We start from the raw sequence: 14,028 nt of genomic DNA on the forward strand, positions 1-14,028 counted from the left end.
TAATTTATGATTTTTAATTTTTCTATTTTTAAGTTGTTGATTTTATTTTTATTGTTAATTACGATGGTTGAGCACCAAATGTATGCATTTTAAAGAATCAGGTATTTATATATCAATGTGTTGACGAAGCACAGATAAAGTTCTTGAATAAAGAACAGAATATAATATATCTTTAAATAAATGCGTGTCATTGATCGTACCTTATAGCTGATAAAAATCTAAACAACAAAAAAAACGAGTAGTATTTTTGACCGCTGTAGGTTATATAAAAATGATATCTGTTAAATTACAAGAATTCAACATTCAACAGAGGAACCTACACCTACTTTCAACAGACCCGTCAAACACTTGTAATCATATGTAAATTTTATTATTATCATATTATTATACATTCAAATTATATGTACTTTGAGTCTAACAATTATTATAAGAACTTAATCACATAATTGCACAACATAAAAAACTTGTTTAATTATCGACAAGTAATTTTTCTTTAAAAACCAAGAAAATACGAAACAATATAAGTCTATTGGATTGCTGATTTGCAGTCAATCCCGCAATCTGCGTGAAATAGTACTGTCAACATGGAGTTAATAAGAATCCTTGTATACTTTATTTTCGGAAGTTTCCTGCTCATATACTTGGCATTGAAGAGAAACAACTCCTATTTTAGTAAACGTGGCATATTGCATGATAAACCAGAACTGTTTTATGGCAATCTCAAGGAGTTTACGCGATCCAAAACATTATATCAAATTATTCGCGAATATTATATGAAATATAAAGGAAGTGGAAGATTCGTTGGAATATATTTATATATGCGAAAAGCGATGATGTTATTAGATCTTGATTTAATTCAAGATATATTAGTTAAGGATTTTGGAAATTTTACTGATCACGGACATTACTACAACGAAAAAGATGATCCAATTTCTGCACACTTGGTAAATTTGGATGGTATACGGTGGAAAACAATGCGAGCGAAATTAACTCCAGCTTTCACATCTGGAAAAATTAAATTCATGCTTACTTCAGTAGTCGACATTGCAAATCAGTTAGTTAATGTTTTGGAAGAAACGTTAAGTTCAACGAATATGGATGATGGGGTTCATTGTGATGATCTTATGGTACGGTATACAACTGATGTTACTGGAAGTGGTGTATTCGGTTTAAAATGTAATAGTTTAAGAAACCCGAATTGTGAATTTATAGCAATCACCAAAAAGCTTTGCTATTATAGACATAGTTGGCCTATTGTGGCATTAATGACTTTATTTCCAAATTTGTTTCGAAAGCTAAAATTTAAATATATTAATGAAGAAGTTTCTCAATTTTTTTTACGAGTTGTTCGTGAAACTGTGGAATTTCGAGATCGAACTAGTGAACAACGAAAAGATTTTCTTAACATTCTCATGGAGTTAAGAAAACCAAATACTGTAGATAATTTGACAATCGATGAGATAACTGCACAAGCATTTGCATTCTTTGCAGCAGGTTATGAAACAAGTGCTAGTGCACTTAGTTTTTGCTTATATGAATTGGCATTAAATCAAGACATACAGGATAAGGCCAGAAGAGAAATAACTGAAACCATTGCTCGGCATGATGGAAAGCTAACTTATGAAGCAGTAAATGAAATGAAATATCTACTTCAAGTTATGCATGGTAAGTTGATAAGAATAACGAATACAATGATCAAAATATTCTAACAAAATATCTTTCTTCCGTTTGCTATAAGAAACTATGCGTATGTATTCAATAGTGCCGTTTCTTGTCCGCAAAACCGCAGAAGACTATATTGTTTCTAATACAAATCATGTTATTGAAAAAGGAACTACTGTAATTATACCAATGGATGCCATACACCATGATCCAGATATATATCCAAATCCTGAACAATTTGATCCAGAACGATTTACGAAGACAGAAGTCGAAAATCGTCATCCAATGGCATGGTTGGGGTTTAGCAGAGGAGGTCGAGCATGTATTGGTTCTAGATATGCAGAATTTCAGGTGTTGATTGGATTATCTTCCTTGCTTAAAAATTTTCGATTTTCACCTTCACACAAGACCCAGATACCAATGAAGTTTAATATGTACAAAATGTGTCGAGGTCCTGAAAAGGGAGTTTATTTGAAAGTAGAGAAATTATGAAAGATGATTTGAATAAAATTCGTTGGCCCAAATTACAATAGATAAAGTAGATTAAATTGGGAATGGAAAAGTGTTTGAAAATAATTTTAATACTTCAAGTAATAAATATTTTAATAATATTTAAATGTAATTAATTGTTGATTGCTTTGTATAATGAAGAATTTACAAATTATTTAAAGTGACTAAATGGAATACATACTTCAATTAAAAAATAGTGAATAGAACAATAAAATTTTTATTACTTAATTAGATAAATTTTTGGCTTAGCATAAAGCTGTTATAATTCTTGGAAATATCGAATATCCAAACGCTTGTGTGGTAATTCAGAAATCGAATTAATTGTGTTGTCGACAAAAGCTAAAAGCATATCGGACAGTAAGAATGCGCATTGAACAATTTTACTTTTCAGCATATCATGAATTTATTTATTAATTGTATCAACATCAGCACATTTGGTAACAAATATAATCAATGATCTTCTGAATGATCTTTTTCTGTTTTTTGGATTGAGTGTGATATCAAAAATTATTTGAATATTTCAGTGCCTACCTAGAAGAGTTGATATGCATTACTCCCTTGCCAATTTAGAGTAATTGAATTTAAAATTGAGTCCTGCAAGAAAGTCATTTAAAATTTGCACTCTCTTATTTATGGTCAATTTAAATTTCTACACTCTGTATCATTTTAAAGTTGATTTTAAACATACACTTATTTTGACTGCATATTTTAACTGGGGCACAACTCGTAATGTTTGTCTGAATTCGCCTAGAAGGAATATCAAAGCGCCACAAAACAGTCTGTCGTTTCTTGATATGGCGTCCAGAACTTTCAAGAACTTAAGCAATAACGGTATATTGTTTAATGTTAGACATTACATTTTCATTATGACGAATCAGTCATCAGGGATGCACGTAGAGCAATCTCTGATATGGCAATCGAGTGTTGACGTCCCCTGCAATTGAATTAAGAATCATAATTAACGAATATTCATCTGGGAGGTTCAAACCTTCTGCTGGGAGCTTGTTTCTATTTAAATGGTGGTAGCCTTCAATAAATGTAAGGTAGCCTTCAATGTAATAAATGTAAATGGATGGCGTCATCGCCATCCATGAAATATGATAGTGAAGACATGAATGTTCTAGAAGAGCAAACTGTAATATCTACTGCAGATGTCTGCAAATAAGTATGAATTTGAGCTCAGTTTTATGGTTAGCAATAGAGTTTAAACTCAGTCTATTGCGAACGACTGGCCATCTGTACTGTATAAAAGTACACGTAGCTCTGTCAAGAGGAAGAGAAGTTATCAAGTCTCTTCAACTTGTTTTATACCACATACATAAGTATCACGTGAGACTTCTGATATTATAATTCCCTACTATGTGATCAGTTCAATTTTGTCATGGAAATGCGCAAAGTAGGTGATCATTGTAATGGCAAATTACAGTAGTTTACAAATAATTAAAAGTTTTGTTTTCCAAAGACGAGACTTATATTTCCTATAGGGAAATTTTCCGTAGAACTCGAAAATCATAACGATTTTTTTTCCGGTATACCGTTTTCGAGTTATTTGCAAAAACCGTTATTTTGACTTTTCTCTAAACATCACCCTACATATGGCCCCGTAACTTTATTTTTGAAGTTACCATAGTAGTGCGTGATATATCAAATTAAAGGTGAAACTTGTACAAACATTTTAAGCTACATAACATACTATAAATGTAGCTTATTTAGTTTTGCTGCTATAGCTGAAAATGCACAGATTAAAAATGTTTTTTTTTACGCTTTTTTTAACTTTTTCGATTTTCAAAGTGATGGGACTCCCACAAATATATTTAAAAAAAATTCTTTTTTTGATTGATGTTAAAGACTGTTTTAGTACAAACATTTCGAGTGACTTAACATAAAAGTCGAATAAAAATTTCAGAAGTTATTCGCCATTTTCCAAATCTGCTCAAAATAGTGGTTTTTATTAACAAATCAGAAAAATCATTTTTTCGAATTTATTTTTTCAAATTTAAAGTGCAAATCTAAACAATATTATATAAAATTGTACAAATTTTATTTAAAAATTAAAAATTAATATTATTAAATATTAATATATTGCATTTTATATAAAAGTTTGACGTCGAATGTTAGTTTATTAAACTGCTAATTTTACATATGGTATCACATGATACCATACGATTGTTCTTGGGATTTGCTATGGCTAAGCAGGATAAACCGTGGACTTCTAATGCAGTGTGTCTAACTTGCAGGATTACACTTAAAAGATGGTATATTGGAAGAAAACAATATTTGAACTTTTATGTACCAATATTATGGAAAGAGGTTGTAAACCATTCTCAGTATTATTTCTGCATCCTAAATCTTAAATGTATGATGTCACCAAAGAAAATAAGATTTCTGAAGTATCCAGTTTCACGAACCAATGCGACTACTCACCAACTCCACCAAATATAGAAGACAACAATAGTGAGTATAAAAATAAAGATTCATGTGAGAGTTCTACGAGTGAAACCGCAAATCATTTTATATCACAAATTGAATTAAACGATTTAACTAGAGACTAACATTTATCAAAAGCACATAGTGAGCCTATGCCTTCAGCAGTTCCACTGTTGAAGACACGTCTTCACGTTTTCAACAGTGGAACTGCTTAAGTGAATCCACAAGAGTAACTGAATATCGCAACAGAAGCAATGTTTATTCATGTTTTCTCAAAAAATTCCATCAAACTGTTTATTGCAGTGATATTAAAGGTCTTTTCAAGAAATTGCAAATAAGGTGTAATCCTAGCGATAGACGTCTTTTATAGATAGTTTAAAATTTAGTTTAAAAGCTGCTGTTGCTCAACGGCAATGAACTTCCCACTATACCATTAGCGCATGCCGTTGGGGTAAAGGAAACCTATAATGAAGTCGCAAAAGTTTTAATGTTAATTCAATATAACGAATTCAATTGGAAGCTATGCGCCGATTTAAAGGTTGATTTTTTGACTAAAGTACAATCAAAGATAACAAAAATGTAGAAATCTGATATAAAAAATGTACTTATATGTACTCTTTCTGTATTTTTGTTTTTGAAGATTAATTAATGACTGGTCTGCAACGTGGTTTTACGACATATTGTTGGTTTCTGTGTTCATGGGTCAGCAGAGCAACTAAGGATCATTTTTTACGTTCATCTTGTCCAAAAAGTGAAGATATCACAATAGGAATTCAAAATATCGCTAATAAAACTCTTCTTAAACCGTGTCAGAAAGTTTTGCCACCTTTGCATATAAAACTTGGCCTAATGAAAAATTTTGTAAAGGCTTTGTAAAAAAACGAAATCCCTGCTTCCGAATATTTTACACATTTTTTTCCCGGCATTTCTTTTGCCAAAATTAAAGAAGGAATCTTTGTTGGACCACAAATCAGAAAACTTATGAAGGATGAAAAATTTAATAATGTGCTAAATAAAGAAAAGTTGAAAGCATGGACTTCCTTTAAGCAAGTGGTTATCGGCTTCTTGAGTAACGAAACAAATTCACTTTGTAGAGAAATTTTTTCAACTTTAATTAAGATCTACAAAGTTCTTGAGGCAAATATGTCTCCAAAAATGCATTTCTTGCAGTCTCATGTGGACTTTTTCCTTCAAATTTTAGTGCAGAAGATGATGAACAAGGTGAAAGGTTTCATCAGGATATCTCTGCAATGGAAAAAGATATCAAGGATATTGTGACGTATGTAAGCATGTTGGGAGATTATTGTTGGACAATTATAAGAGAAATAAATCCTACACACTATAAGAAGTTTGCTCAAACTACACATATACCTCGTTTTAATATATAAATTTACTTTTAATACTGCAGTTTCACGTTCGACGTCAAACTTTTATATAAAATGCAATATATTAATATTTAATAATATTAATTTTTAATTTTTAAATAAAATTTATACAATTTTATATAATACTGTTAAGATTTGCACTTTAAATTTTAAAAAAATAAATTCTGTTTCAAGTTTCACCTTTAATTTGATATATCACGCACTACTATGGTAACTTCAAAAATAAAGTTACGGGGCCATATGTAGGGTGATGTTTAGAGAAAAGTGAAGATAACGGTTTTTTGCAAATAACTCGAAAACAGTACAATCGTTGTGATTTTCGAGTTCTACGGAAAATTTCCGTATAGGAAATATAAGTCTCGTCTTTGGAAATTTTTGGCTGTAAACTAGTGTTATTATACAAATGTATCCAGTCATTTGTTGCAAGTGTAGTGTTGCTGCTGCTTTGCTACTATCGAAAAGAAATCTGCATAAAATGACTTAGCGGACAATGAGGATAAACCGAAGTATATGTTAGCTACTAGTAGACATGTGTGTCGTGCTAGTGAATTGCGAAGAACTTTTTGAATCTGTTGAGCACTTTATCCATCGTAAAAGCGCCTAGATATCGATCCAATGATGTGACTCTGGAGATCAGATGATGAATTACTATTGTTAATATGTGCTACTATGGGCACCTGTAAAGTTCTCTCTCGACTGACTAAACTTATGCTCTATAGGTCACCCATCTTACCTCTGCTTTTGTATGATGCCGAAAAGAAAAAACTATTGCAGAACGATGAAAAAGCACTGGGAGTTCTCAAGAGAAAATTTTTCGCAAGATATTTAATTCTCTGCGATTTAATAACGACTACAATATCAGATTGAGCCACGTTTTGAATGAACCTTATCACGATATCGATATCGTTCAGAGACGATAGGTCAGGTTTCGGTGACCTGGACATGTCGTGAGAATTGATGAAGATGCTCTACCGAAAACTAGTGAATGAAGCGGAAGTTAGAGGAAGAAAGCATAGAGGTAGACGGTGTCTTCGGGGCATTAAGCAGTAACTACGCTTGCTGTTCGAAATAGAAGTTAGGCTGCAGAGTCGCGTGTTCAGGAATGCTGCGTGACGCCAAAGTCCGGTAATGAGTTGCTGTGGTCAATTAAGTCAGTATATAAGTTTCTTATTTTATGATAAATTTTTAAATGTAGAGGCGGTCTTTTTAATCTGAATGGTAGAGAGTTTAATACATCTGATCGTGATTGTTCTATATGTAGTCGTCATGAAATAGAAAATATATGTCATATTATTGGTGTATGTCCAATTTTCAGAGAACATAGGCGTAGTTTTTTTGATAAAGCACTTCTGTCTGAAGAAGAAGTGAAAATCTTATTAAACGGTAGCAATATTTATAAACTGTATAATTTTATGAAAAGTGTTTTCAGTTACAGAAAATTAATTATTGAAGAATTTATATAAATAATAATGTTAATATTATGCACCTTTTTTTGTATGCCAATCTAACACACAACAGATATGTTATTGTCAATTTAGATTTTAAATAAAATTCTATAATTCTTGTAAGTGCTGTATGAATTTTTTTTGAATCAATAAATAATAATATAATAATAATAATAATACATCTACGCGATGCTGTTAATAATAATATAGATGGGAATTTGAACCTTGGTAATGTGTTCATACTTCCATCTTCATATACTGGCAGCCCACAATGACGTACGTGCGTGCATATGGTCGACCAGATTTATATATAACATATACATGTAATCCGCAATGGGATGAAATAAAAGAATTGTTATTACCTGGACAAACGCCGATTCATCGTCCCGATATTACCGCACGGGAGTTTAAACAAAAATTAAAATATATATCTTAAAAAGATATATAAAGCGCACATCAATGTAGAATTTTGTAGCTCCGTAAAATCAATAAAATACATTTGCAAATATGTTTATAAAGGTAGTGATATGGGAGTATTTGCAGTTCAAAATAAAAACGAAAATGATGGAATAACAAGCTACCAAGTGGGCAGATTTATCAGCAGTAACGAAGCCATATGCCGAATTTTTGGTTTTCAAATACACGAACGAGATTCAGCTGTAATACATTTAAGTATACATCTTGAAAATGGTCAACGTGTTTATTTCAACGAACAAAATGCAATAGAAAGGGCATTAACAGCACCAAAAACTACGTTAACCGAGTTCTTTGCTTGGAATAAACAACACAATATTTTTGGGCAATACGCAAGAACTCGGAAGTTCCAACATATTTCACATGAAACAAAACTTTAAAAAAGTGGCAGCCACGTAAACGAGGTGTTACAGTCAATGGTTATCCAGGATGATTTTCAGCAAACACACTGGGTCGTTTATATACTGTTCATCCAAAACAACGAGAGCGTTTTTTTTAAGACTGCTTTTCATAAATGTACGCGGTCTAACATCGTATGAGTATTTGAGAACTATCAATGGTCAGCTATACAATACATATCATGATGCATATAGAAAATTGCAATTGCTGGAAAGCGATAATCATTGGGACATCACGCTCCGGGATGCAGTATGAAGTTTTTTTCCACATCAAATTCGTCAATTATTCGCCATATTGTTGACAACATGTTTTCCAAATAATCCCAAAGAATTGTGGGAAAAATATAAATGCACAATGAGTGAAGATATACTACATAGACATAGAACAACAAATCATGACTCAAATGTTCAATTCAATCGTGAAATTTATAACGAAGCTTTGATCGTTAATCAATGATCGAAGACTCATGTTTACATATATCAAATCAACCACTTAAATTATTAAGATTGTATTCGCCAAATCGTTTGGTAACCGATCTATTTAACAATGATATGCAGCGCGAACTTCAGTATAGCTCTGAAGATTTGGTTGAATTTGTTATAAGAAGCGAACAAAGAAGCGAACGCACCAACAAAAGCTCATTTATGATCGGGTTTCGAACGCAATTGCCGCAAAAGAAGGCGGCTTTTTTTTCTTGGATGCACCAGGTGGAACTGGAAAAACTTTCTTAATATCAGTCATTCTTGCAAAGGTTAGGATGCAAGGTAATATCGCTTTAGCACTTGCATCATCTGGAATCGCTGCGACATTGTTAGATGGTGGTAGAACAGCCATTTCGGCACTAAAGTTGCCACTAAACATACATTCATGTGAAAATGCAGTATGCAATATAAAAAAAACATTCCAATATGGCTAAAGTACTTCAAAAATGTCACATCATTGTTTGGGATGAATGCACAATGGCATATAAGTATTCATTGGAAGCATTAAATCGAAAACTTAAAGATTTAAATGCCAACGATAGACTTTTTGGAGGCGCTTTAATTTTATTGACAGGTGATTTTAGACAAACATTGCCAGTTATTCCACGTTCAACCTATGCTGATGAAATCAATGCTTGCCTCAAATCATCTATTTTGTGACGAAGTGTCCATATATTGCGACTTACCGAAAACATGCGTGTTCGACTACAGAGAGATTTAGCTGCAGAACTGTTTGCCAAACAATTGCTGGATATTGGTAATGGAAACGTAAGTCCTCATGAAAATACACACTTTATTAAATTGCCAGAAAATTTTTGTAAAATTGTTAATTCGAAAGAAGGCGTATTTCCTCGCATCTATTAAAATTATCAGAACCATTAATGGCTTCAATGTAAAGCGATTCTGGCTGCCAAGAACTTATATGTCGATGAAATCGATTCCAAAATTCAGGCTATGCTACCTGGTAATTTAATTTCATTAAAATCCATCGACACAGTAGTAGATGAAAACGAGATTGTGAATTATCCCACTGAGTTCTTAAATTCGCTTGATTTGCCAGGACTACCACCACACAATTTACTTTTAAAAGTTGGTTCACCAATCATTTTATTACGCAATCTAAACCTACCAAAATTATGTAATGGAACAAGATTAGTAATTAAAAGAATTATGGGGAACTTAATTGAATCAACAATATTAAGTGGAAAATTCAGGGGAGAAAATATATTGCTTCCACACATGCCAATTATACCAACCGATGTTCCAATTCAATTCAAACGATTGCAATTTCCAATTCGTTTAGCATTTGCAATGACATTTAATAAATCTCAAAGTCAAATATTAAAAGTATGTGGACTGAATTTGGAAAATCCATGTTTTTCGCATGGGCAACTATATGTTGCATGATCCCGTGTTGGAAAACCTTCTGATCTATATATATACGGTCAAAATGACTTAACAAAAAATATTGTTCATGATTTAGCTTTAAGATAACATAATAGCTCATAATAAAACTGCTAATATAATATTAAAAAAACCTTTTTTCATTTAAAATGTAGTGCTTATAAGGATTGGAAGTAACATGAAAATATTTGTAACATAAGTAATACATGTGGACTTTCTGCAGTTCAAAAGAAAAAATCAGTTCAAAATAATTTTCGCATTAAAATGCTAAAGGTTAAGTTGAATAACAACAAATATTATAACTCAACAGAACCAGGAAAATTAATTGCAAGGGGAAACAACGTTCGCCAGGTCAGTTAGTACATAAATAAATAAATACTATCCGTTACTCTTAATTAATAAACGATTATCAGAAGTGCGTTTAGTTGGATGCAAAAAAAATTGACATGAATAATTATAATTTAATATTTAATATCATTGATAAGGCAATGCCGTTGCACTTTTCTTTGGTCAGTCCCTTGCAGCAATGTTAGCATAAAAACAAATATGATTACTACATATAATTTAATATACAAAATAAATTAAAACATATATAACTTTAATTATTGTAAAAAATATGTGTTCTCTACAAAAACGCTAAAGTCTTAACTATGTATATTCGACATTCTGAGAAAATTATACAGATGGTTCGATCAATACATACAATTTTATTTTAATTTTATAGTCATTATACATTTAAAGTAAATTAACTTTAAGTGAATCATATAAATAAGATAATATCTTAATTATATAGTTGTCTAACAAAAGAAATTGAGAAGTTATTTTCCTTGACAAAAAATTACAACACGGAACAATATAAATTGATCGAATTGCAAATTTGCATTTAATACGCAGTCTTCGTTTAACAGTGGAGTCCACATGGAGTTAATAAGAATCCTTGTATACTTTATTTTCGGAAGTTTCCTGCTCATATACTTGGCATTGAAGAGAAACAACTCCTATTTTAGTAAACGTGGTATATTGCATGATAAACCAGAACTATTTTACGGCAATGTCAAGGAGTTCATGCGGTCTAAAACATTATATCAAATTATTCGTGAATATTATATGAAATATAAAGGAAGCGGAAGATTCGTTGGATTTTATTTATATACATATGCGAAAAATGGTGATGTTATTAGATCTTGATTTAATTCAAGATATATTAGTTAAGGATTTTGGAAATTTTACTGATCACGGATATTACTGCAATGAAAAAGATGATCCAGTTTCCGCACACTTATTAAATTTGGATGGTGTACGGTGGAAAACAATGCGAGCGAAATTAACTCCTGCTTTTACATCTGGAAAAATTAAATTCATGCTTACTTCAGTAGTCGACATTGCAAATCAGTTAGTTAATGTTTTGGAAGAAACGTTAAGTTCAACGAATATGGATGATGGGGTTCATTGTGATGATCTTATGTTACGGTATACAACTGATGTTACTGGAAGTGTTGCATTTGGTTTAAATTGTAACAGTTTGAAGAATCCTGAAAGTAAATTAACAGAAATCACCAAAAAAGGTTGCAGTTATAGACATAGTATGCCTGTTATGTCATTTATGCTTCTATTTCCTAAATTGTCGCGAAAACTCGGATTGAAAGCTGTAGTTGAAGAAGTTTCTCAATTTTTTTTACGTGTTGTTCGTGAAACTGTGGAATTTCGAGATCGAACTGGTGAACAACGAAAAGATTTTCTTAACATTCTCATGGAGTTAAGAAAACCTAATACTGTAGATAATTTGACAATGGATGAGATAACTGCACAAGCATTTTTATTCTTTGCAGCAGGTTATGAAACAAGTTCTAGTGTACTTAGTTTTTGCTTATATGAATTGGCCTTAAATCAAGACATACAGGATAAGGCCAGAAGAGAAATAAATGAAATCATTGCTCAGCATGATGGAAAATCAACCTATGAAGCAGTAAAGGAAATGAAATATTTACTTCAAGTTATGCATGGTAAGTTGTTAAGAATAACGAATACAATGATCAAAATATTCTAACAAAATATCTTTCTTCCGTTTGCTATTAGAAACTATGCGTATGTATTCAGTAGGTCCGTTTCTTTCCCGCAAAACCGCAGAAGACTATATTGTTTCTAATACAAATTATGTTATTGAAAAAGGAACTACTGTAATTATACCAATGGATGCCATACACTATGATCCAGATATATATCCAAATCCTGATCAATTTGATCCAGAACGATTTACGAAGACAGAAGTCGAAAATCGTCATCCAATGGCATGGTTGGATTTTAGCAGAGGACCTCGAGCATGCATTGGTTCCAGATTTGCTGAATTTCAGGTCTTGATTGGATTATCTTCATTAATTAAAAATTTTCGATTTTCTCCCTCGCAGAAGACCCAGATACCAATGAAGTTTAATATGTACAAATTGCTTAGAGGTCCTGAAAAGGGAGTTTATTTGAAAGTAGAGAAATTATGAAAGATGATTTGAATAAAATTCGTTGGGCCAAATTACAGTAGGTAAAGTAGATTAAATGGAAAAATGTTTGAAAATAATTTTAATACTTCATCAAGTAATAAATATTTTAATAATTTTTAAATGTAATTAATTGTTGATTGTTTTGTATAATGAAGAATTTAAAAATTATTTAAAGTGACTAAATGGAATACATACTTCAATTAAAAAATAGTGATTTAGAACAATAAAATTTTTATTACTTAATTAGATAAATTTTTGGCTTAGCATAAAGCTGTTATAATACTTGGAAATATCGAATATCCGTATTCCTTATCAATGGTCGAAACACTTGTGTGGTAATTCAGAAATCGAATTAATTGTGTTATCGACAAAAGCTAAAAGCATATCGGTCAGTAGGAATGCGCAATGAACAATTCTGTGAAAACTAAATAGAGGTTTCGAGAACAAAACGGCGTAATATATATATGACATTATTCTAAGAATGAATTGCTTTAATAATAATCCAAAGCAGAATCAATGGAATATGTTGCTTAAAAATGAAATAAAACTCTTGGTGCATATTCGAGTGCGACCCGGTCTAAGAATGACTGAACAATTTGTACATGTTGCATGAAACAGAGAGAATTGCTCCAATATCGTTGGAAATATTGTATAAAGAAAGGAAAATAGTAATAACTTTATGATCATATATACTTATGTGTTTTTTAATAATTTTTTTTTAAGTGCACGTTTCCATTTTGTTGAAAGAATAATAAAATTAAAAAAAGAAGGTGGCGATTTTTATGCCTCGGTCGTGTTTCAAATTAAGTTAAGGGATGTAAGTGATTTTCGCTTTATATTAAAATATGTCATTATTTTATATTATTTATAGGTGTATAGGTTGTATTTTATCGATTTTATGTTTTAGAACATTTTCTCTTTCTTAGTCGATAATCACTTTGATTGTGGAAGAAACCATTGTGGATCTCTTCTTGGTACAGTATTCGATTCATTCATTAAATTCTTAAGATTTTTTTCCACAACTTTTTAGGTCGAGGTCTTCTACATCTTGATTAATCTCATTCAGTATTTGCTAATTGTATCTTCTCTTTTAGTGCAAATTACATATAGTAAATATAAATTACTATTTGAAAGAAGTATCAGTATAATATAATTTATTTGTCTTTAATAATTTAAAAACAAGATTCCAAACATTTTTTTTAACAGTGGAATAAAAAACCGAGTTGTTTAGTCAAAACCAAAGAGTTCTTTTAATATTTATTAATGCAGACATTAAATATATCAGAATAATTTGTATTATATTTTTATTTAATTAATATATAATTCCGTACTAATTTCCCATCTGGTA

At 31.2% G+C, this 14,028-nt stretch overlaps 2 protein-coding genes across 2 annotated transcripts; both read left to right on the forward strand.

Moving 5' to 3' along the window:
* Window positions 1-584: 584 nt before the first annotated feature.
* Window positions 585-2,170, forward strand: LOC119674189 (cytochrome P450 6a2-like). The gene is made up of 2 exons (XM_038085313.1): window positions 585-1,665; window positions 1,739-2,170. Exons 1-2 carry the CDS (start codon window positions 585-587, stop codon window positions 2,152-2,154), a joined length of 1,497 nt encoding a protein of 498 aa, XP_037941241.1. The 3' UTR covers window positions 2,155-2,170.
* A 9,148-nt stretch (window positions 2,171-11,318) lies between these two features.
* On the forward strand, window positions 11,319-12,735 carry LOC119683239 (probable cytochrome P450 6a23). Its single transcript, XM_038096877.1, has 2 exons — window positions 11,319-12,191; window positions 12,265-12,735. The coding sequence occupies exons 1-2, from the start codon at window positions 11,345-11,347 to the stop codon at window positions 12,678-12,680; spliced, it is 1,263 nt and encodes a 420-aa protein (XP_037952805.1). The 5' UTR covers window positions 11,319-11,344; the 3' UTR covers window positions 12,681-12,735.
* Window positions 12,736-14,028: the final 1,293 nt, after the last annotated feature.

Source organism: Teleopsis dalmanni, chromosome 2, assembly GCF_002237135.1.
Source record: "Teleopsis dalmanni isolate 2A chromosome 2, ASM223713v2, whole genome shotgun sequence".
Lineage (NCBI taxonomy): Eukaryota > Metazoa > Arthropoda > Insecta > Diptera > Diopsidae > Teleopsis > Teleopsis dalmanni.

Coding starts and splice junctions, on each gene's coding strand:
- LOC119683239 (XM_038096877.1), top strand. CDS start 11,345: ATGCGAAAAATGGTGATGTTATTAGATCTTGATTTAATTCAAGATATA. Junction 12,192..12,264: donor TTTACTTCAAGTTATGCATG/GTAAGTTGTTAA, acceptor GTTTGCTATTAG/AAACTATGCGTATGTATTCA.
- LOC119674189 (XM_038085313.1), top strand. CDS start 585: ATGGAGTTAATAAGAATCCTTGTATACTTTATTTTCGGAAGTTTCCTG. Junction 1,666..1,738: donor TCTACTTCAAGTTATGCATG/GTAAGTTGATAA, acceptor GTTTGCTATAAG/AAACTATGCGTATGTATTCA.